The sequence below is a fragment of the Cyphellophora europaea genome (genome assembly GCF_000365145.1).
Source record: "Cyphellophora europaea CBS 101466 unplaced genomic scaffold supercont1.1, whole genome shotgun sequence".
Taxonomy (NCBI): Eukaryota; Fungi; Ascomycota; class Eurotiomycetes; order Chaetothyriales; family Cyphellophoraceae; genus Cyphellophora; species Cyphellophora europaea.
Window position 1 is genome coordinate 1807703 of NW_008481797.1, and position 23232 is coordinate 1830934.

The following is a 23232-nucleotide window of genomic DNA, read 5'->3' on the forward strand; positions in this document are numbered from 1 at the left end:
AAATGTCAAGACCTGGAAACCGCACCGAAGATGATCGTGGCAATCGCGGGCCTAGATCAGTCCCAACTTCCAGGGCTGTCAATGCCTGTCGCTTAAGGCTACCTACCTATCGAACCCCCGATTTTTCCCTGCTCGGCTAAGGATACCTACAACTCGAATTTCAGCCGCAACAGTCTCCTGCTACAAAAAGAGGTGTGCGGGCAAAGCTTGCCGCAACAGCCGCAAGGTCCATGATAGCATTGCCTTTTGAGTGCGCACGTGCGAATTCTAGCCCTTCACAACGCCCTGCCGTTTTCTCTGCGTACTCTCCGACCACCGCCGTCAGAGTAGTAGCAACTCTTGACCGAACAAACAGACAAACAGGAGAGAAGAAGATAGACAGCGAGCTAGGGAATGTATCCTTCTCTCGGCGCGCCCGACCGGGGGGCCAAATGTAGTGCAACACACACAACTGCACGGCAATCGAGGGATCTTGTGTAAAGGCACCAGAATTCTGGCACTGACCGACATCTTGGGATACGTGGGATACCCTTTTTCCTTTCGTACCACCATTCATTTCCCGTGCCACTCTCAGACACACACACACCTCTCTGTGCCATCCTCGTCTATCTGTTTCATGTGTGTCTGTCCCGGGCGGGCGGGCACTGCAGCATTTTGGTTACCAGTCCTATGGAGAATTTGCAATCCCTGTTTGTGCGCCCTTGCATCGCACACTGCACGTCTATGTGTGTGTGTGTGTGTTTGTGTCTGCGTCGAACCAAAATGCCGGTGCTGGCTGGCTCATGGCCGGGATCGCTGGCTGGCTGGCTGGCTTGGTCAACAAAACTTCCGAACCCTTCAAAGGTCCGGTGCGACAAGGAGTAGGTAGGTTCAGCTGGGCTGAAATTTGGATTCCGCTGGACCACTTTGTACCGCGTGACGTGCGCAGCGGAGCTGATGCTGTCAATCATACAATGGAAACCCAGTTGCATTGGTAATGTGAGGCGCCGCGATCGTGGCGCACTCGCCCCTTCACGTTCGAGGCCACAGGCAGTATATCCCATCTGGATTGGATGAGTACAAAAGACGCGCAACTGTCGGCGTACATTCCTCAGTGAGTCGCTGATTGTTTCGAGTCGTGCATGACAGCGGGAAAGGGAAAGTACCCAGCCAGTGCTCTCGGTCACTCAGAAGGACGGCCATGTCACCGTGTATGCCAGGACAGGTCAGCACAGTTCGGACCAATGTCGGGGTTCGCTGTGAGAGCTAGGAGCGCTTGTTGCAAGCTTCGTCCTTCCAGCTGTCACCACTGCTCAAGGTCCAGCTTGGCCAGCCAGTTGACGACGCCCATGGCCTTGACCAAATTGCCTTTCAGGTCGAGGTGGACCCCGTCGTATTTCTCCGTCTGAATGCTCATATTCCAGGTCCCCAGATGCTCAACCCCTCTCTTTGCGGCCTCGTCACGCACACTATGTTCGAAGATCTGCAAAGCTTTATCGCCCTGAGTAAGAATCCACTGGTCAGGCTTTCTCGTACCTGCCGCGTTCGGCGTGACGATGAGCCGGGGCCAAAGTGATCTCTCCAGGTACGGCGCTTGCTCTATCGCGTGATGATTGATGCCGTCGAGCCAGTTCAAGGTCGCCTGTAGATCGAGATCGTTCCACAGCCCGTGGCCGAAGACGAATGCATACGGCCGCGATGGCTTCTTGTTCGCGATGAGCGCTTTGAAGCGGCTGACCTCAAGAGGATCGAGTGGAAAGCGCAGCATCAACTCGATGACAAGATCGAAGGGCTGTGAGCAGGCGAGCGAGTTCGGATCGTGCTCGATAACAGATGTAGTCGAGTAAATGCCCTGGATGCTGCAGGCCTTGACATCCATCTGGTGATTACAGAAGCAGTTTTCGCTGGGAAAGATGTGAGCTTTGATTGTCGCAGGTAACGAGAGGAAGCATCTTGACTTACAGCTCCTCCTCATTGAAGTTCCAAGCTGTCACGCCCCCATAGCCAAGATCTTTCCGGAGGAGCACATTCAGGGCCGCCACGACGTGCCTCATCATGCTATCCCCGACCACAATGACCTTCTCGAAACGACCCAACACCTCGCATACTTCTTCAGTTGTGTACCAGCGCATGTCGCACCCTCGCGGGATGAAGGGTGTATCGAAACCGATCCGCCCGCCTCCGGAGAAAGCAGCGAGTAGATCGGCGCGTGTCGAGCATAGGGGGCCAAACGGCATGTGAAGGTCTAGGGACGAGATATTGCAAGTAGAGCGACTGCGATGCTTGTACCTCGCGAATGTGTCGAGCGTGTCTGGAACGCGGTAGACGTCGTTCTCAGGTGGCGGAAAATGCGCCCAGGCTGCATTCTGAGTCGGTTGGCCAAACTCGGTGGTAGTGCATAATCGGTCTCTGGAGGTTGACAAGGGGAAGGACTGGTATTCAAGATGAGTTGGATCACGGTAAGCAAGTGATGGTGGTGACTTACCCAGACGCGCAGCAACCAGCCGTCGAACTCGATGCCCAGCGCAAATGCACCAGCCAGGAATAACACTTGAGCAGCAGCCTTGATGATAGTCCTGCGCCGAAGTCGTCTGGCAGACCGGATGGAAGCTGTTACCCTCCCGTAGAGGTGCATGATGATAATGTAAGTGAGTAGCTCAGTATCCGCCCGGAAAACGAAGGTGTTGTTGTTGGAAAAAGGGTGGGAAAAAATTGTCAATCAAGTCGATGAAAGTGGTCCGACCAGAGAGGATATTGTGAACAGACAACGAAAACCGGTATTCACATCTGCAAAATCGTGGCATTCGTCGCATTGCACCGCTCGCATCGGACCATTCCACTGGTACTGATCTTACAAAATGTTGATGTGCTCACGTACTGCTCGGCAGCTTTCAAATGCCCATCCACCCGTTTGGCGTCTGCCGCGGTGCGGTCAGTGAGACGGTCTTCTGCTTCCGAAGCTCGATCTGCGACTGTTCCTCTCGCCATCGCTCAACCTCCTTGCGAGCTTTTTCCACGGCAGACGCTTTCCCTAGCCCTGTACCTAGAAATCCAGCAGAGTTCTCAGCTTCTTGCTTCCGTTGCGCCGCTAGCCTGCTCATCTGAGCAGTCATGTCTTTCCAGTTGCTGAGCCCAGTCTGCAGACACTCTCTACATCTTTCGCGGCCTGTATTCTGCTCTTGTTCATCCATAACCCACATCACTGCCTCGGCCGCTTCCACACTGTCTCTTGTCCAGCTCAGGCCCTTCTCACGCTCGCTAGCACTGGTTGCGAAGAGGATCTCTCCAATATATATCATTAGCCCGACCTCTTCACAAGCTTCCTTCAACGTATGAGAAGGTCGAGTATCGCCCGATGGCGGTGGTGGCGGGTATGGTGTGTCAAAGAAGACGTTCTTGATCCCTTCAATGTATGCACCAACATCAGAGCTTCCGTGCGTTGATTTGCCCAGTGTGCTAGATGGCATGGTTGCGGGAGGGAGACTCTTTCTCGCTCGAAGTACGCTCAGAAAGATGGGCAGAGCGTCCATCACGTTGCCAGACCGAGCATGGTGAACCGCCAGAGCAGTGGTTGCTCTAAAAAGATTCTGCGTAACGAATTCGTCTTTGCCATTGTTAATGACCCCAGTCTTGATGTCAATCACATTGCCGGCGGTCGAGGGTAAGCCTGAGACAGCGATGTCCAAAGCCCAATCGTACATATTCCCAGCCGTACCCGAGAGACCCTTGAAGTCGCACCAGTCGGCATATGCGAGGGCGGCGTCCAACCTCTGACCATTATCGAAGCCTTTGGTGGTCAAGATCTTCATATAATAGACCTCCGGCTCCGGGAATGCATCTTCGCATTCATCTTCGTTGGGAACTGTCTGGTTTTTTCGTTTCCTGTCCCAGGGCGGCGGCCTGGGTCTTGGATTACTCGGCCCTGGAATGGTCTCCCACGAGTACAGCGGGCCTCTCTCATCACCTTTCTTTCGGGCCATGCCTTCTAGATGTTCTGCGACCCGTCCAGCGCCCATCAAAGCCTGAAAATAACCGCGTCGCCAGGGTTCGCTCTTCATACTGATGTCCAGTCCCGTCCGACCGATGCCTTCAACCAGGGTTTCTCCCTGCAACAGATTCTTGCCATCCAGTTTTTCATCCTCCAATCTCTCGAGTAACTTCCGAAAATACCAACCGACCGCATTCCAATCTGTAATGACTCTTGCGGCTTTGGCCTCTTCCTCGTCGGCATACCAGTGGGCAGACCGCAGGTGCCATCTTGACCAGAAACTCCATTCACGCGGAGTAGGGTTGTCATTCTCGATCTTGGTCTGGCGCAAGCCTGCAGCTACAACGCTCAGCAAGGCTACCACCGACCAAAACACAGTGGCTATACGCAAGGCGCCTTTGGTCTGGGTCCACCATCGCACTTTGGTCTCGGTGGAAATGAAGCGGCCAATATTCGAAGCTCCGGCTACTGACTGGGCGTGCGCAAGAGGGTGGAGGAAGGGCAGTTGGGGTCTCACAGAAGGTCTCGAGACAAGGAGGAGTGACGGCTTCTGAGTAAAGGCCCGGCTTCGGGATGAAGAAGGGGAGAAGAAGGCATTGGGTCGCCTGCGTACTTGAGGAGTCGTGCGAACTGAATGCAGCCGACGACGTGCCGCGGAGCCGAGGGCGTTACATTGCGTTGGCGGGGGCATATTGGCAAGCAATTAGCTATGCTGAACTATTGGAGTCATCGCACAGGTCGTTATCCATACGATGCACCTCTACACAGTGGTGCGACGGCGAGGTCCTTGTCAATCCGCGATGAACTGCGTCGTCGATCTTTCTGATGCTTGGCGTCCGTCGCAGTCGCTGGATCCACCGAAGCGATGCCACCGCACCTTTGGTTGAGCTCACTGCCATCTTCCTTTTCCTTCATCACGGCCACCGGAATGTGGCAACGCGGTAGCTATGTCATCGGCCACTTGTGGTACGTCAATCAGGCAACCATTTTAAATCTTCAGCACCCAGCAAAGTCTGATGTGTAGCACCCTTCGCGCTCTTTTAGGGGGTCAGTCTCGCTTTCCACCTAAGTCTTGGCCACCTCGATTACCAGGACGGGTATAGATCACAGCCGAGCGAGCGTTATGGCCAAAAGTATGCTGCCTACGATCTTGTGCTGCATAACTACCTCGTCAGATTTTGCAAGTTGAAACCCTCCTCAGGCAGAATACGAAGACTCATAGGCATCCGCCAATCTCTTTGCTTGGCTGTCCATTCATAAACACTGAGTTCCCGCATTGGGCATCGTACTCGCCTGCTGAACACGGGCGCCGCGGCCTCCTGGCATTTCTCGGCCACTATTTCACCAAAACGACAACTCCCGTCTCTGTTGCTTCTCTTGACTATTTACACTACCTAATGGCAGCTCTTCTGTTACTTTGTCCTCATTCCTTTAGTATCTTGATTTGATTCCTTCGACCTTTCCGCCAGCATGAATGAAAAGACACCGCCCACAGCAGACCAAGCGTCCAGCCAGAAGGTAGACAAGACAGCACAGGTCAACGATGACACCAAGGCCGAGGAGAAGACCAAAGCTCCCATCGGCAATTACTGGCGCATCCTCTCATATGGGTCAGGCGGCGAGCATGCACTCATCTTGGGAGCTTTCTTCGCCTCCGCCGCTTCAGGCGTTGCGATGCCTTTGATGAACATTGTCTTTGGCAACCTGACCGGCACCTTCAACTCCTATGCTACAGGCGATATACAGGATACTGGCGATTTCAACAGTACACTCAACCGTTATTCGTGAGCTTGTCTTTGTCTTCGCTACAGCCTTCATGCTAATAGTTTATGCCAGTCTCTACATCTTTCTGCTCTTCATTGGCAAGTTTGTCTTGTGCTACATCTCCATGGTAAGGCACCGTCCGAAACCCAGGTCATCTGGCTGACGCTGCAGTTCTGTTTTCGAGTTGTCAGTCTCCGTGTTTCGGCGGCACTCCGTTTATCGTACATGGAATCCCTATTCAGGCAAACTGTTGCGAAGCTCGACGTTGTGTCTGCTGGCACAGTTTCTAACACTATCACCTCTTCCGCCAACACCATACAAGTCAGCATCTCGGACAGATTGGCCTACTTCTTCCAATCTGTTTCTCTCATCATTGCAGCCTACATCATTGCTTTTGTCTATTCTTGGAAATTGACCTTGATATCGAGCGCGCAACTACTTTTCGTTTTAGTCGTGTACAGCATTACGACCCCAGCAATCCTCAAATCTTTGCAGCGTGTGGAAAAGACCGACGCAAAGCACGCTTCGGTCGCCTCGGAGATCTTTTCGTCAATCCGCACCGTGTTTGCTTTAGGCGCAGAGCTCTCTCTTTCGAAAAAGTACTACAGCCTCGTCGACGAATCAGGACGCTATGGCGAACGCCTGTCCCCCTTTATTGGATTTCAACTGATGCCAATGTTTTTCGCCATGTTCTCTACCTTCGCTTTAGCCTTCTGGGCTGGTCTCAAGTTCTATTATGAGGGGTCGATCGCCAATGTCAACACGGTTATCATTGCCTTCTTCTCGGTTTTGATTGTCGTTTCTATACTTGGTAAGTCTCCCATGTCTCGACTGGGATCACCCTATTGACATTCTCACCAGGTCAGGTCGTTCAGCCAGTGATGAACATCATGAAGGCCGTGACCGCTTCTGTTCCCTTCTTTGACATTATAGATTCCGAGCGCACGTCCGTCGATGGGAAGAGGGCGCCCGAAGTTTCCGCTCACGAAGATCTCGAGCTAAAGGGCGTGACATTCGCATATCCGACGCGACCAGGTGTCCAGGTCCTTGACAACTTCAACGTTCGTTTCCAAAAGGGTAAAACGACAGCCCTTGTTGGCCCTTCGGGTTCCGGAAAGTCAACCATTGTTGGACTCTTGGAGAGGTGGTATTCGCTGGACGATCCACAGACTCGTCCAAATACTTCAACCGCCAATTCAGAGAAAGATCCGGCGGCAAAAGCTGTCGACGACAACGAGCAAGAAACAGTGCAAAATCAAGGCACCATCTCATGTGGTCAACACAACATCGACTCTCTAGCATTGAAGTGGTGGAGATCTCAGATTGGCCTCGTCCAGCAGGAGCCATTCCTCTTCAACGACACAATCTTGAACAACGTCGCATTTGGCCTTCTTGGGACAGAATGGGAGGATTATTCCGAAGACAAGAAGCTCGAACTCGTGAAAGAAGCTTGTAAGGAATCATACGCCGATGAATTCGTCGAAAAACTGCCACAGGGCTACTCAACCAAAGTCGGAGAATCCGGCATCAAACTATCGGGCGGTCAACGTCAACGCCTGGCCATCGCGCGAAGCATCGTTCGCCGACCCGCCATTCTCATCCTGGACGAAGCTACCAGCTCCATTGATATTCGCAGCGAAGCTGTTGTGCAAAAGGCATTGGATAGAGTCAGCAGAGAACGGACCACCATCGTCATTGCCCACAGGTTGGCAACCATTCGCAAAGCAGATCACATCGTCGTCCTTCGGAGTGGCACCAAAGTCGAAGAGGGCACGCATGAAGAGCTCCTGTTGAACGAAGACGGCCTGTACAGCGGCTTGGTGCGCGCACAACAGATCCAAGAAGAAGCGACCGACGAGCCAGCCGCTTCCTCGACCAGCAGTGCGCCAGCCGACCTGATGCGAACGCACTCCACCGCCGCACGCTCCGTCGCAGAAACCCGCCACGAAGGCGAAAGTAACTCTCCCACGTACAAGAAGCGAGGCTTCCTCCGCTCCGTCGGCTTCCTGCTCGTCGAGCAGCGCAAGAAATGGATCTACATGCTCCTCATCCTCATTGGCGCCATGGGCGCCGGCGGATCCTTCGCACTCCAGAGCTGGTTCTTCGCCAAATTGATCGAAGTCTTCACCTTCGTGGGGCAGCGCCTCCTGAACGCGCGCGACCACTGGAGCCTGATGTTCTTCATCCTCGCGCTCGCCAATGCCGCCTTCTACGGCGCCATCGGCTATGCGGGCGGCATGCTCTCGGCCTCCACGAGCGCCATGGCCCGCAGAGACTACTTCGCTAACACGATTCGCCAACCCGTCCCGTACTTCGACGGCGAGGACAACTCTTCGGGCGATATCATGTCGCGCCTCAGCAGCGACCCCAAGCAGATCGGCGAACTCATGGGCTTGAACGGCGCGTTTCCCCTCATCTCAATTTTCAACTTGTTGTCCTGCATGATCATCTCCTTCTACTTCGGCTGGAAGCTGACGATCGTCATCGTCTTCGCCGCCGTGCCGCTCCTACTGGTCTGCCAGTTCATCAAGTTCAACAACGAGTTCAAGTTCGAGGAGATGAACGCCAACGTCTTCTCCAGCAGCTCCGCATTCGCCACCGAGTCCATTGCCGCTTTCCGCACCGTCTCCTCGCTGACTATGGAAGATACCATTATCGCCAAGTATTCCAAGCTGCTCTCGGATCAGGTCGCTGCATCCACAAAGCGAGCATCGTACGCCATGCTGGTCAACGCTTTCTGTGACAGTGTTGAACTCGCCGCCATGGCGCTTACTTTCTGGTATGGCGGACGCCTGCTGGGGTCTCGCGAATACGAGCCCACGCAATTCTTCGTTATCTATGGTCAGTCTATCCTCATTCCGCACAGCTTGACAACGCCTCGATAGTGCATCAACTACCACACCCAGTTGTCGAACGCTGTCTCGATCCGCACGTTGCAAAGCCCTGTACTAACTCGTGCTGCAGTTGCCATCATCCAAGGCTCGATCGCCGCAGGACAATTCTTCTCCGCCGCACCCAGCATCGTGACCGCGACAGCCAGCGCGAACCGCATCCTACGTCTCCGCACTCTGGGCCTCAACAACTCCTCCACACAACAAGACCTCCCACCTTCAACCTCGAACCTAGGCTCCTCGATCGAGCTCGACCGTGTCTCCTTCCAGTACCCGACCCGCGACGTACCCACCTTCCAGAACCTCTCCCTCTCCATCCCCGCCGGCTCCTTCGCCGCCTTCGTCGGCCCTTCCGGCTGCGGCAAGACCAGCGTCATCTCCCTCCTTGAACGCTTCTACGAACCCCTGAGCGGAACCGTCAAGCTCGACGGCGCCGATGTCCGCGATAGCTCATTACCCACGTACCGCCGCTCCTTGTCCCTCGTAGCCCAGGAGCCCAAGCTCTTCAGCGGCACGATCCGCGAGAACCTCGTGCTCGGCATCGAAGACCAGGATATTCCCGATGACCGCGTCCACCAAGCCTGCCGCGACGCCGAGATCCACGACTTCATCATCTCGCTGCCGGACGGCTACGGCACCGAGCTAGGCATCAACACCGCCACCGCGCTGTCGGGTGGCCAGAAGCAGCGCCTCTGTCTGGCGCGCGCCCTGCTGCGCCGCCCGAAGCTGCTGCTGCTCGACGAGGCAACGTCGAGTCTAGATTCGCAAAGCGAGAGGCTGGTGCAGCAGGCCATCGAGCGCCTGGCGGGCCAGCGCAGCATGACGGTCGTGGCGGTCGCGCACCGTCTGGCCACCATCCAGAAGGCGGATGTCATCTTCGTCTTTGGCGAGAGCGAGGTCGGCGTCGGTGCCAAAATCCTCGAGAGAGGCAGTCACAGTGAATTGCTGCGGAAGCGGGGCGCATACTGGCAGATGTGCCAGGCTCAGGCTCTTGACCGATAAAAAGACGGGCCCAGTTCGGTGGCGAGTGTTGACATTCATCCTCTCTCTCTCTCTCTGTGTACTTTGTAATTCTCGAGCGTACGAGGACTCGATATGGTTCGGGTTATAGCAAATGAAATCGGGGTAGCGGGCGCATGACATATCTTAGAGCTAAACCCATCTCCGCGGTCGCGAATAGAACGAGACGAGCTGTGTTCATCACTCAGGCTCGATTGTGGTCCCAAACCAGACACTGTTCGCCTGCATGGTACACACCTCTGGCATGCACTTACATGATCCTTTCCCCCATGTTAGACCAGAACCAGGACCATGTCACGGGTGAACGGTTCCGTCGCTCTCCAGGCACGGGGTTCCGAGCAGGTAATCTGATTCTTCGGGCCGTTGTCGTGATATATACGTAGTTGCTGGACGGAGCGAGGTTCGTTCGGGTTGGGTCTAGACAGCCAAATCACAACGAACGCGAGACATCCCATCCCATTTCCATTCCCAATTCCGCCCACAGGCATTTCACTGCTTCCGAGCATTGATATTCGAAGAGGTGTGTGCATATACAGTCAATCGTCCTGAGGAGCTTGCACCAAAATTAGCAACGAAACTACAGATGAGAATGGGAAGAGAAGGTCTAAAAGTGATTTGGTTTCAATTGAGTGGTCTGTCTATTGCTTCGCCGGACTGCTTGTTCTGGCTCATAGTCAACAGTACAGATGAGATTCTGACAAAGTCGCTGGACGTAAGCAGAGCGTTCTATGGCATCTCTCGTGCCAATGATATCGCCCTCTGCGCCGTGCCGATGGTAATGAACTAAACGGGCTCGTCCACTGGGTATCATACTCTGTGAGCTGCCGCAAAACTCCCATATCACCATTCATGTATTGATGTTCCAGCACCGCACCCGAACTCCACGCTGGATTAAGTTCCAAGCACCGCTCCCATTGTATGCATATCATAAAGTGTTGCTTAAGCGTCCGTGAACAATGGATATCGATGAGTGCGTATCGTAAGTCGTTCTTGTTCGGCCGTGAACCTCAGTTGTATGCTTCCTCAACCCGATAATTTCGCTCAAAACCCAAAATGTCAAGGCTCCGTATTATGTGCTGAATCTCATGATCAGGGTACATTGCTCATGGGAACGTCCTCGATATCGTCCGTAGACTCGCGTTCCCGGCTTGGACCGCGAGAACCGGATGACTCGCCCTGCGTAGGAGGCACGCGCTCTATCTGCTCAGGGCTAAGCAAGGGCAGCTCGATAGTCCTGCTCGAATCACCGCGAGAAAGGTCTGGGCGCAGCTGCTGGGCAGAGTCCGCCTCAGCCAGCGCCTGAAGCATTCTCTGGCGGTCCTCTTCTTCCTCACGTCTCGATCTTGACACATTCCGACTACCACCGGCCATACCGAACGGGTTCCGACTTTCAGGCGACGAAAAGGGGTTGGTCCTCATGCTTGATAAAATGTGGCTCAGTCGTGAACGACTGCTGACGCGAGAGGTGTGCGGACTGTTTGATCGGGATGCGTGGCGGCTTGCTGAGCGGCTGCCTGGAATGGTTGACATGATAGCCTCGTGGTTGGCATCGAACGTACTGAACTCAAGGTCGGGTCGCAAATATGTCTGTCGAATATCTGCGGCACTACGCATTCCCAAATCATACAGATGGTTGCTCTGAGGGCGAGGCGCAGCAAGGGCAGGACCGAAGCCTGATTGAACGCGGCGTTGAGCTCGCAGTGGCATGTCGTCGAACTGGTCCATCGAAGGTAGAGGTTGCTGACCAAAGACCGGAGCGGGCGCAGAGGATGGCGGCGGTGGCTGCGGGCCAAAGTAGCTGTGGCTTGATTCAACCAAGGTATGACGTCGAGATGGAGTTCGTCCTGGGCTGGGGACATCCAGATCGTAATTAGGCGTGACGTCCGAGCTCATAACTTGAGCTGGACTACGAGAGCGGTGCTCGTACATGGTACTGGGCCCAGGTACACCCATCATGCCTGGTTGAAGCGAAGCCCGCATGCTCATGTCAGGCGTCCAAGCACCATACCGCTCGATCTGGTCGTTGTTCAAGAGAGGCATTTCGACGTGATAACTTGGTAGCTCATGCAGACTACGGGGCCGCTGACGAGCTCGAGGATTGGTCATGAATGGTGAAATGCGTCTGGGTGGTAATGACATGTCCATACTCTGGTCATTGCCGTCAATGGTGCCATCGTCTGACATCGTGTCAGCGCCAGGACTCTCGACCCCGTCGAGGAGGCTGTCATCGATAGGATCGCGGTTATCGCGCTCCGCTTGCTCCATGGCCAAACGTAGAAGGTAGTCTCGGAGGCGTTGAACACCATCTCCGGAGAACACACAGAAGACATCGCGCTGGGGATGAGTGAATTCGGGGGGGGCATCTCGACAGAAACGAGTAAGATCTTCTCGTAGAAAGGCTTGCACACCTGTCAGGGAGAGGTGGGTGAGTCGAGGACAATTGTGAAGTAAAGCAGTGATGCCCTAGTCATGTTAGCTTGTTTCAGGCAATGCGAGGGGAAAAGTACCTTTAGTGTGAGGTTGATGCAATAACTGAGATGAACACGCTCTAGAGACACGAACTGAGAAGGTACATCAACTCTTCCAGACGAGCTGAACATGACGGGTCCACGAGCCAGTGCCATGATGCTCACATCTGTCAAGTTTTGACATTTGACAAGGCCAATGCGTCGCAATTTGGGAAGTTGTGCCAGTTGCCGCACACTCGAGTCGGTCAGTCGCGAGCAGCAAGCCAGGTCGATGTACCTAATTCGATTACAGGCCTTGACCAGTTGAATCACAGCAGCATCCGTCAGATTGATGCAATGGCCCAGATGAATGTAGTGTAGGTTCTTGGTGAGCTTGCAAATAGAGGCTACAGCTCGGTCTGTAATGTGGCGGCACTTGGCGAGAACCAGGTTTCGCAATCGAGGAGCTGCAGGAATGATGCGGGCAATGGCGTCGTCGCGGACTTGCTCGCAAGCAGTCAAGTCCAAAATCCTCAGAGCTTCAAACGTTAGAGCTGGATTGAGATTGGTGAAAGCACTGTCATTAATGTCGACACAGTGGGCCAGGCGCAGCTCTCGTAGATGAACCAAGTTGGACAGGAGCGCCGTCACAGATTCGGAACTGATGGAGGAGCACTGGGCTAGATCGATCTCGAGGATGGAGCGGCAGTTCTTTGCGACTTCGATGACCGACGCGTCCGTAATCTTGGAGACACCGTTGAGCTTCAAGCGCTTGAGTTGTCGGCAATGGTAAGCGATCTCGGCGAGAGAATCGTCGGTAATGTTGGAGCAATTCGTTACGTTGAGACCTTGTAGCTTGGAGCAGTTCTGGGCCACAACCTGCAAGGTCTTGTCGGTCAAGGCCTCCAGATCTGTCACATCCAGAGCCTGGAGCTTCTTGCAGCCGTCTACCAGACCAGCCACGCCGAAATCAGTCAACTTGGAGCAGTTTGTCAGAGTCAAACGCTCGATGCCCTTGCAGTGCATGAAGGATGTAACTGAGCCATCGCTCAGCTTATCGGAGATTGCGGACAGGTTCAGCCTCTTGACCATCTCATGGTAGGGAAAATATGCCTTATCTTCTGCTTGAAGTGATCTTGTAACCGTCTGCAGGTTGGCCCATTTGTTGCACAGTGGACGGTGCCAGAGGATGCCAACTGCATATAACGCCCAGTGATATGATACTAGCATGCAGTTTCTTAGATCGGCGGTAGTAGTCAGCTTTGAGAAGACAGACATGAGGATCTCGGGAGGGAGTTTCGAGATAGGAGTCAGGCGGTGTTTCTGATCCAGATCGACTTCGCTATCGCAATCACGGACAACGGTGATGGCGCCGAGCGATGACTGTGAATCGTTGCCATGGCCCATGAAGAAATCGGTATCGTCATCGTCGATTGGGTTGGCGGAGGTATCTGAACTATCGGACTCGACGGTGACTGTGCTAAGATTACGGACGTGTAACGGCGGCAGCCGGCGGCGCGGGCTCGCCATGTTTGCAGCGCGGGTCCTGATTGTGCTCAGTGTGGACGGAGGAAGAAATGTTTGTCTCGACAGCTTTGTGTGCGGCAGGCGCGGTGTGCTGGAGGTGAAGGTCGGCGTGACAAACACCGAGGCGGGGAATGTGTTGTGTCAATGTTGTTGCGCTGTCGATGATGTGACAGTGTCAGGGCTTCCAGCCTTCATACATGACCTTCGAAATGCCCACGCTAGATGCGCAGTCGTCGACGGCCGTGATAGAGATTTGGGTCGGTGAGCTTAGGTCGCGAGCGTGAAGAGTGCCTTGGTACACGGTTGGTTTATTAAGGGGCCCGGATTAAGACCAGGAGTGGTCACGAGGGTGACGCGGCGGTGCAGCGGGGCGGGGCGACAAGTGGTGTTTATTAAGCAATAGACGCCCTGCAGTGTCGGTGGCAGGAGCGAGATCAGGGTGGTGGCAATAAGAGTAGGTCAATGTTCTGGTGCATGAGTACGAGAGATTGTACCTCTGCAAGTTGCTAGACTCGGGACGATGAAGCGCAGGCAAGGAGCGTAGCGGATATTATTGGGCCGGGGCTGAGAGACCCCCAAACATGTTCCAACTTAGGCGTTACCGAGAAATCACCCGCTAAAACGCTGTAGCCGCTCTAGGCGCCTATCGCTCGCCCGGAATTTGTTCTTTCTAGGTGTGTCAATTTGCTTCACACCCTCCTTGTCAGCCAGTATTCCAGTCGTCCTTCGGTGCAAATCCTACAACGGTCGGATTCCGTTGCATCCAAGCTGGCCTGAGGTGCTGCGAGTCCGAGCTCCCAGAGCCCTACCCAGCTCCCAACTTTGATGTCCACCCTCGAGAAGCCGAGCCCATGTGTATGGTCTATTGATCTCCAGCCAACGCCCCATCAGCGGAACCGGGAATCCCAGCCGTCGATCGTTCGTTTGCTTGATACAGCCTCAAATTGCCAGGACAGTGATGGCTTTCCCGAGATTTCCATCTAGTCGACGACCGGGACAACTAGGTATTCCCATTTCGAGGCCCTTTGTTTCCACCGTTCGGGCCATACTTGCTCCCTGTGCTGCTATGTCACTGAGAGACTTCTCTCTCTTGGGACATATTTCCAGAGCTCCAGCTGCAGAACATGGAACATCCCATCCAGGCTCCTACGGCACCCCAGTCCTGGTTGGCTTTGCGCACACTGACGTAACTATGGGCACGGCAAGAACAAGCCCCGTTCCACCGTGGCTTTGTGGCACGGAAGCCGTAGAGCCAAGGCAGGATAGACTTTGCTGGCTGGACGTACATTCTCAGCGCTTCCAACCACCGTGACGTCTAGTTACATCACTTGGCAATATACAGTGCCCTCCTCAATGTGAAGACGCTGGGTGTTCTCATAAGTTGAGAATAGTAACCGCAGTCCTGTCGCGAACGCTGAAGGAGAAACCCCGTGTAAACCATGCTACTCAGGGTCCAGACCGGTTTTAATCATCCAACCTGAAATGCGGAGCTGAAGTACAGATTGCGAGCCCCCAGCGCGCATTGCTGATAACGACAAGGTATAACCAACACAGTCCTCTCCTTTTCGTTTCCGCCGTCACGCATAGCCTTTCCCATCATCATCACGCCCGAGTATCGTTTCATCAGAGCTCTCTCTTGCCTCCCTTGGCCCAATCCCTGAGCACATTCTTTCTGATCTTCCCTGTGCTCGTCTTTGGCAGTTCCTCCAGAACCTCGACTTCGCGCGGGACCATGAATCTGCTGATGCCCCGGTGATCCTTGCACCACTGGATCATCTGCTCGCTCGTCAGACTGGAGCCCTGCTTGATCGTGATAAACGCCTTGGGCCTCTCGCCCCACTGCTCATCCTGCACGGCGGCAATGCCACACTCTAGGATCTCCGGGTGCGTCACCAGCACCGACTCCAATGCCACCGACGAGATATTCTCGCCGCCGGAGATGATGATGTCCTTTGCGCGACTGTCACGTGTTAGCAATTATTCTCCATCAGCCTGGATGATGTGTAACTCACTCCAGAATCTGGATAGCCCCATCAGGGTGCCACACCGCCAGATCCCCTGAATGGCAGACGCCCCCAAGGAACAGCTTCCGGGTCGCTTTCTCGTCCTTGTAATAGCCTCTCGCACAGATATTTCCATCAAACACAATCTCACCAATCTCCTTCCCATCCCGTTGAACGTCAATGATCTCCCCCCTCTCCCCTTCCTCCTGCTTAATCACCCTAGCAGGCAAACTCGTGATGAATCCGTGACCCTGCCGCGCCATCTTCGCATACATCTGCTTTTTATCCTCTAGCTCCGCCCATTCCGGCAGAATATACCCCTTGGTGATGGGTCCATACGTCTCGGTCAGCCCATATACATGCACCGGATGCAGATTCAAGCCCATCATGGTCTCAAACAGATGCGCCGTCGGTGGGCTGGCCGCTACCGCCACGCGCACCCGCCGATCCAGCACCGCAGCGTTCTTGTCATTGCACAGCAGGGTGTTTACCGTCGGAGCCGCGCAGTAGTGCGTGATGCCCTCCTCCTTCAACAACCGCCAGATCTCCGGGTAGTCGATCTTCCGTAGACAGTAGTGCGTGCCGCGCGCTGCCGTGACGGCCCACGGGAACGTCCAGCCCATGGCGTGGAACATTGGCAGCGTCCACAGGTACTTGGCGCGCTCGCCATCATGATAATTGAGGCCCGCTTCGATCACGTTGCCTAGCGCGCCCAAGTAAGAGCTGCGGTGCGTGTATTCGACGCCCTTGGGCCGCGAGGTCGTGCCGGAGGTATATGCCAATGCGTTCACAGCCAGTTCATCTGGCGCTTGTGCTTGTAGACCCGCCCAGCCACGGTTTCCATGTTCGGCATCGTACGCGTAGCCCTCGGCTACGGCCTTATCAAAAGGCCCATCGGCGCGGTCCGTATCGGTGTCGACAATGATGGGAATGTGTGGATGTTTCTTGCGGTATTCGTCCAAAAGAGATTCGTACTCTGCGTCCACGACAATGCTGTCGGCGTCGGAGTGCTCGAAAATGTAGGTAATGTCGTCGGCTTTGAGGCGGTAGTTGATCGCGATATTGATGGACCCCGCAGCACCAATGCCGAAGATGCTGTCGAGGAACGCGGGTGTGTTGGTGCAGAGGATGCCCACACGCTTGTAGCGCTTCTTCAAAAGGTAGTACGCGAAGCCCCGAGCGCGGTCTGCAAATTCGGCGTAGGTGCGGGTCAAGATGGCTCCGTTAGCTGTACGGTGATAGATTGCGGGGGCATTGGGCTCGATCTGTGCGGCACGAGGCAGGAAAAAGGTAGGTGACAAGGTATGAAAATTGAACCAGGTTGGAGTGCTGATTTGGCGGCCATCCACGTTCAAATTGTCAATGGATCCAGGCGGGGACGGGGAGGCTGTGGGGAGGATGTGGGAGAGAAGTGAGGAGAGACGCGAGGTCGCCTTCGCGTTGGCCATGGTGGCAGATACAGGCTTCGCAACGCCAGGTTGTGGGCTCACTGCATGATTGAGCTTTGACTGCCTGCGATGCTGGGCCAGTATTTGTACAGCAAGCTCGAAGCTTGGGATCGGACTACTTCGCGCAGCTCGACCCCAGGCACCTCGGCCCTGCAGTCTCCGCCCCCACCCCCGCCCTCCGATGCGCCAAGCCCGTCTTCTGGACCCGCCTTCCTCTGAACCGAAAGGTAATCTAGCCCTTCCAACAGACAACACTTCAACGGTCTTCTATATCAGCAAAGTACGTGCAGTTGCCGAGCAGATTGTTGTGGCTAGCTACTACTTCTGGGCTGAGGTCTGCAACAACGGGGGCTCATTCCAGGGGAATGCGTCGATCGAACGTTAATAGCCGAGACCGCAAGGAAATCCGAGATCCCACAGCGATGGCGATCCGTGATTGTGCCATGTCTTCAGCTCATCAGACTCGCGTTATCATTATCATGACCTGTATCTCTATGGTTCACATACTCGTCCCGTCCGTGATGTTGTTCCCGATCCCGTCCCCTTTCCTGTGCCGTGCGCCATACCCCAGTACACTTATATACAGTCTAAGCCTTTGGGTCGTCCGTGAGACCGTCCTCACCTCATTTTCGGATCGTTGTTACATCGTCAAATCAATATCACCACATGTTCACCGCTGTGTGCCAGTCGTAACCAGCATCTCACCACTGCCCGGTCGCGACAGCCTGTCTATCCCCAAGTGCTCCTTTCCATCACGGCCCGTATACACTCCGAACGCATATCGCGCTCTAGGTCGCTTCTCACGCCACTCTCCAGTCAGGCTGGCGGGTGTGCCAACAAGTCGGCCCACCAAGTCAGCCTTGGTACGAATATTCCAGAACTCGCTTAGTAAACCCGAAGAGTACAGAAAGCTCAGTCGGTCCGCGATTGTGATGATGCTATGTGGCAGGTATCGTTGCCTTCTAGGCCAAATGACCAGGAATGACAGCGCGTAGATGGCCACGAACACGCATAGAGCAATGTATCCAGGCATGCTAGCGACCATGCGCACGTCGCCACTTTCACGGAACAGCTGCGCCGTGAAGACGCCACCGGCCAGGATCGGAATTAAACTGCTGAGCACGCTGACGAAGGACACATAGGCAACCTTGTAGTCGCGATTGAAAATTGCTTCCACAGTCACCCACAGTGGTGGACTGGCTTCGTAAGAAAGCAATAGACTGCGCTCTGCTGAAGCTCCCGTAGGATCAGCAAGGTTGGCAAAGGGTTGGGCCGCTCTGAAGTAGACGTCGATTGGCTGCCACGACAGGAACAAGATCATTCCGAGTAGCGTTGGTAGGAAGCTGTAGAGGAAATTCGAGGACGAGAATCCACTGTTTCCGGTAATGGAGGGTAGCAAAGGGTCGAAACCATCCTGTACCGCGCGGTTGACGAAGCTGATGACCAGAAAGGCGATCAGTAACAGCATCGCAAGCACAGCCCAGATGATGATCGAAATATCCCGTAGAAACCATGGGACCCATCGATATCGGACGAACGGCGAGTGGATGTTGCGCGTAAAGGAAGAATCATAGGAGTAGCGCTGTCTCTCCACATCGAAGCTCGATTCCTGAGAGTTGGGCTCCTTCTCGTTGGGAGGAGCTGCTGGCTCAATCGAGATTCTCTTTACCAGTGCGTTGTCACCACCAACACCGTAGAAGATGTCCGGTCGCTGAGATGTGGTCCAGTACCCGAGCATCAGGGACATGGATGGAATATGAGGCCCGACCTCTTCCATCACTTCGGTTCGCTCAAAGTATTGTGCCACGTTGCTTCGGGAGAAGAGCACAACCAGATCTGCTATTGATGTAGGATCCCACATCAAAGCCGAATCTGCTCTCGCGAAGCGGATGATGCAGTAGACAATAGCCAGGATGAGCAGGACGAGTAGCGCAACCAGTACCCAGCCAACATCTTGAGCAGTGGTCCAGCGCCAACGGGCATCTCCGTCATCGGTCACCCATTGCGACTGGTAAAGACAGCTGAGAAGGGGCACCGTGAAGTTGAAAAGCCAGAATATCAGAAATGCGATCCCTAGCAGAGGCTCGCGGATCTTGAACCAGCGAAGGTCGGGAAGCAAGAAATTAGCAGCCGTAGTCCGAAAATCCTGGAGAATGCGGTCTTGACTGCGGGCGTTGGACATGCTGAAGTATGGAGCGCTCCGGTACACTGCGGCTTCGATGTAGAATAGCCACAAAATTAGTATCATGCCTAACAGTTGAGGCAAGTATTGGCAAACAAAATATCGGGGGTTCGTATATCCGTCGTAATCGTACAGTCCGTGATGTCGTAAAGCGTACACATTTGAGAAGATGAGGCCCGCCAGAAACAGTAGGCAGACAGAGAGATATAGTCCTAAGAACCATGGTCGAAGAGGGAGTGGTTTGTATCCTAGATCTGCCCAGCTCTGGCCCTCCGGAGGACTGACGGCTAGCATGGTTTCGTCGGGGGCAGACCGGCGAAGAGCAGACAACATGGGCGGCGTTATTATTCTTCGAAACGGCTCCCGAACACCAGCTGGAGTGGCAGCAGTTGGAGCAGGAGCTTGAATAGGTGGCGATGGCACAGGCCTCGTGGGCTGCCCTTTGAGCTCGTCCGCAGTGCTCTCGCGGCCGCCCAAAACATCCTCATCTCGTGTCAGCTGGTCGAGTGCGAATCTGATGAATTGCAAGTCATCGATCCCAGGGGTGGGAGGACTCATATCATCCAGATTTGGTAGTGCTCTAGGATTTCCTGCTTGTGCGGTGGTGCGAATTTGGAGACGGGCGGGTCTCGCCGCATCGGGTCGCTGAGGTAGTGTCATTTCGGAGTCGCTGGGCGGTAATTGCACAACTGGGGTAGAGATTCGTGATGGGGGCGTTTCATAACTGGCTTCACTTTGGTCTGATCGCTGGCTTGAGACTTCTGAAGCATAATCGGAGAAATATTCGCCAGTGATAGCAGACGACTGATGTGACTGTGTTCGGGATATTTGAGGCCTAGTAGCTGCGGTGTGTGTCAGTGTCGAAGACTTCCTCCATAATTGTACAGGCTTACATCTCACGCTGAGCAACTGGGGCTGCTCCGAGGTCATTACTTTCGTCAGGGGTCATCAATGCGTTAGTTCAATGCAAGAAGTAGAGTATATGCACGTTGACGGATAGTAAAGAGGAATGACAGGCCATAAGGCACTGTTGGCATAAAAAGAACGGGATCTATGTGGTTGGTGAGGAGGCTGGGTAGCGAGTTGTCTAGCGAAACCCCAGCCACGCGCTCTAGGGGCCGCGGATGCGGCGATGTCTTTCCAAGGTCACATCTGAAGCCGCCGGCGTGGTTTAGAGGCCTGAAAAAACGATCTGGGCGATTCATCGAGTGATATATCATAAGAGAATGGAGTCTGAGAGTCGGATGGCGCGAAGAATGTTGCAGGCATGTGGCTTCCCGATCGGGAACGATCGACAATTCTCCGACGTCGGTGGCTCCACCTCAGCCTCGTCAGGCCGCCTCGTCACTTCGCCGGCGTCGCCTCCTTTTCCACCTCACTTCATCAAGTTCTCTGCTCTTCACCCACACGAAGCTACGAAGCCGACTCGTGGCCGTGTAAGATGACCGTGTCTCTCCCAACGTCAGCCAGATACGACTCGCATCGATCAATTCTTCGCTTCGCTTGGCTGGTACATAAGGTGCACACCCGATAGACAGTCGGGGCAGGCGGACCCTCTCTCCTATGTAATCGCTGAATTGTCTCCCAATAGCGCTGTCGAATCACGATGGGTTCAAAGATCTATTCGAGCGCCTGAAAACATGAAAGACCGTGTACACGGTAGGTTCTTGGCTGGATGTCAATTACTGGGAAGTCCATCCACTTTACGTGTGCACGTGTGAATGCATCTCACCCATGTTTTGTGCCTTCCTCGCTTAACTTACCCTCCTCATGCCTCTCCCGCCTATGCCTTCCTGGTTGCCTTGCAACGCAACTTCCAGCAGGGACAATGCCAGGTCATTCGTTGCAAGTTCCAACCCCCGCCTCTTCATCAACTCCTCCTCAACCACTATCATCAATCCTCTCATTTCCAGTCCTTGGTATCCTATGAGACCTTATTCGTTGTGAAACCTCATCCTCTCGTCAAGGGCACATTCACGCCACGTTCTTTTGTCATTACTCGATTGTTCATCTGTTTGCCATGAAGTTTCTCCTCGCCTTTCTTCTGGCCATGTCTGCGGTCATGGCTGCCCCCACTAAGCCAGCCTCTGCTGTCAAGATCTTCCAGACGGAAGTTCTTGATGCCGTCCTGGAAGATCTGTGCTTGGACATGAGCGAAGCATTGTGCACCAGCAAGGAAGGCCACACGATCCAGTACGGTGTTTATGATCCTACAGGGGTCGATGGCTTGTGTGCTTGCTCCGACCGTCCTTCCAGAAACATCGTAAGGCAACTAATACCCTGCGAGAGCAATTTTCCTAACGAAGTCGCAGCTCAAAGCTCGCTGCCCGAAGTTGACATGCCCTTCCACCAAGCCGGAATTGCACTTCGACATTTCTCAAGATGAGTGCTTCTGCGCTGCTGCAGATGGCTGTATCGAGCCTTCGAAGCTCGCACTACCTATCATGGCAGACTCCGACCTCGCCTTTTTGCACAGCTCCATGTCTCGCAGCATTCATCGCATCGGAGACAGAATCTATAACCTTGTCACTGCTATTGACGTTTGGAAGATGCTTGACCCGAATCAGCATGATCTACTGGAGCTTACAACCACCGTCAATGCTGTCCTGGGACAATTGCCAATCTTGACGAGCAAGATTCGCGCCTCCAACTCTGAGATCCGCGAGCAAGTGGAAACTTTGGCGGCTGGCCAGATGCACAAGCGGCAAGAGCCCACCTCGACTTTCTCCACGTCAATTGACCCAGCCGCACCTACCTTTATTCCTCCTCCAAAGACCGATATTACTGACGAACTTATCAATCAGTCTTTGACCGTTGAGCCAGAGAATACTGGGACTATCACCGGAGTCATGCCGGACCTAATGAACGGTGTCTTGGTGATGCCACTTCAGTTGCGAGGAATCGCGCCCATTGTGTCTCTCAATTGCAGTACCTCATTTCCTTGCGGCGCCATCGGCAAGGGTCCCGACCCGAATATTCTCATCGTACCCGAGACTGTCGTTGATGGTGTACGTCAGACTGTTGTCGCTGACTGTATGGTTCTCGCCGTGAACATGTACAACCCCAAAATCATGAATTGGGCCATTCAGAACACCGACGGCGAGATCTTCTCCCTAGTTGGGAGCAACAAAGTCATCGACATTGACAAGATCAACACCACTGCCCCTGTGGCGCTCAGCTTGCGATCGGCGCTTGACATCACCAAGCGTGGTGCTGCTAATGTTGTGGACTATGTCATTCCAAAGCGTAACCAGGTATTCAAGGCCCCCTGCAACGCTCACTGCACCAGCAAAGGGTACTTCGTCCAGGGTCTTGAAGACTTCTGCGGTTGCATTAAGCGAGATGAGGAGATTCCTTCCTTCGAGCCTCGTGGCATCTCAGCGCCCGACCTGACCGAAGCTACCATGTCTGCTGAGGCTTGCACGGCGATGACGTGTATCAACAATGGAGGCAAGCCAGCTGTGTTCAACCCTTACAGCATGACTTGCTGGTGTGTGGACGAAGTTTTTGTCGAGGACATCTCCAGTGGTTGGGCTGTTCGCTTGCGGTCCTTCGTCTCGAGAGCGCTTAGCCTAGCGGAATGAGCTGTAAGATAATCAGCCAAATTGGGTTCAGGCAGAAGGAATTGTGTGTATTCAAGAGCAGAGGACTGACCAAGATGCATCGGTGGGCAACGATTCAGGTGTACTCTAGCGGCGCGAAAGTAGGAAAGCAAGGCATCTTCAGGATAGCTTAGACAACCAAATGAAAGAGCAGATTGAATATGAACATGACCACTGATATGGCTGAAGACTTCAACCGTTGTATTAATCTACCACAGCCAGACCACGGTGGCCTTTTTGCAACCTGGCTTTCCGTAACCCCAAAACACCCTGCTGCAAATCTGTGAAGACGGCAACCGACGCCAAATGCCCTCGCCTCAACCAAACCTACTTTTCTCTGCCAGATCTTGCTTCCCTTCTTCAGCAGTCTTCGGCAGTCGA

The 23232-nt window shown here is 54.2% G+C and overlaps 7 protein-coding genes across 7 annotated transcripts; 2 read left to right on the forward strand and 5 right to left on the reverse strand.

The window, feature by feature from the left end:
• Positions 1-1282: 1282 nt before the first annotated feature.
• Positions 1283-2614, reverse strand: HMPREF1541_00672 (uncharacterized protein; the record flags this gene model as incomplete). Its single annotated transcript, XM_008712977.1, has 3 exons — positions 1283-1883; positions 1942-2411; positions 2465-2614. The coding sequence occupies 3 exons, from the start codon at positions 2612-2614 to the stop codon at positions 1283-1285; spliced, it is 1221 nt and encodes a 406-aa protein (XP_008711199.1).
• Positions 2615-2870: 256 nt separating this feature from the next.
• HMPREF1541_00673 (uncharacterized protein) lies at positions 2871-4658 on the reverse strand (the record flags this gene model as incomplete). The annotated part of the gene is made up of 1 exon (XM_008712978.1): positions 2871-4658. The coding sequence occupies one exon, from the start codon at positions 4656-4658 to the stop codon at positions 2871-2873; it is 1788 nt and encodes a 595-aa protein (XP_008711200.1).
• Positions 4659-5437: 779 nt separating this feature from the next.
• On the forward strand, positions 5438-9624 carry HMPREF1541_00674 (uncharacterized protein; the record flags this gene model as incomplete). Its single annotated transcript, XM_008712979.1, has 6 exons — positions 5438-5751; positions 5804-5858; positions 5903-6542; positions 6593-6904; positions 6992-8572; positions 8696-9624. 6 exons carry the CDS (start codon positions 5438-5440, stop codon positions 9622-9624), a joined length of 3831 nt encoding a protein of 1276 aa, XP_008711201.1.
• Positions 9625-10731: 1107 nt separating this feature from the next.
• HMPREF1541_00675 (uncharacterized protein) lies at positions 10732-13619 on the reverse strand (the record flags this gene model as incomplete). The annotated part of the gene is made up of 2 exons (XM_008712980.1): positions 10732-12105; positions 12150-13619. 2 exons carry the CDS (start codon positions 13617-13619, stop codon positions 10732-10734), a joined length of 2844 nt encoding a protein of 947 aa, XP_008711202.1.
• Positions 13620-15239: 1620 nt separating this feature from the next.
• HMPREF1541_00676 (uncharacterized protein) lies at positions 15240-17067 on the reverse strand (the record flags this gene model as incomplete). The annotated part of the gene is made up of 2 exons (XM_008712981.1): positions 15240-15576; positions 15629-17067. 2 exons carry the CDS (start codon positions 17065-17067, stop codon positions 15240-15242), a joined length of 1776 nt encoding a protein of 591 aa, XP_008711203.1.
• A 670-nt stretch (positions 17068-17737) lies between these two features.
• HMPREF1541_00677 (uncharacterized protein) lies at positions 17738-20179 on the reverse strand (the record flags this gene model as incomplete). Its single annotated transcript, XM_008712982.1, has 1 exon — positions 17738-20179. The coding sequence occupies one exon, from the start codon at positions 20177-20179 to the stop codon at positions 17738-17740; it is 2442 nt and encodes an 813-aa protein (XP_008711204.1).
• Positions 20180-21311: 1132 nt separating this feature from the next.
• On the forward strand, positions 21312-22833 carry HMPREF1541_00678 (uncharacterized protein; the record flags this gene model as incomplete). Its single annotated transcript, XM_008712983.1, has 2 exons — positions 21312-21512; positions 21562-22833. 2 exons carry the CDS (start codon positions 21312-21314, stop codon positions 22831-22833), a joined length of 1473 nt encoding a protein of 490 aa, XP_008711205.1.
• Positions 22834-23232: the final 399 nt, after the last annotated feature.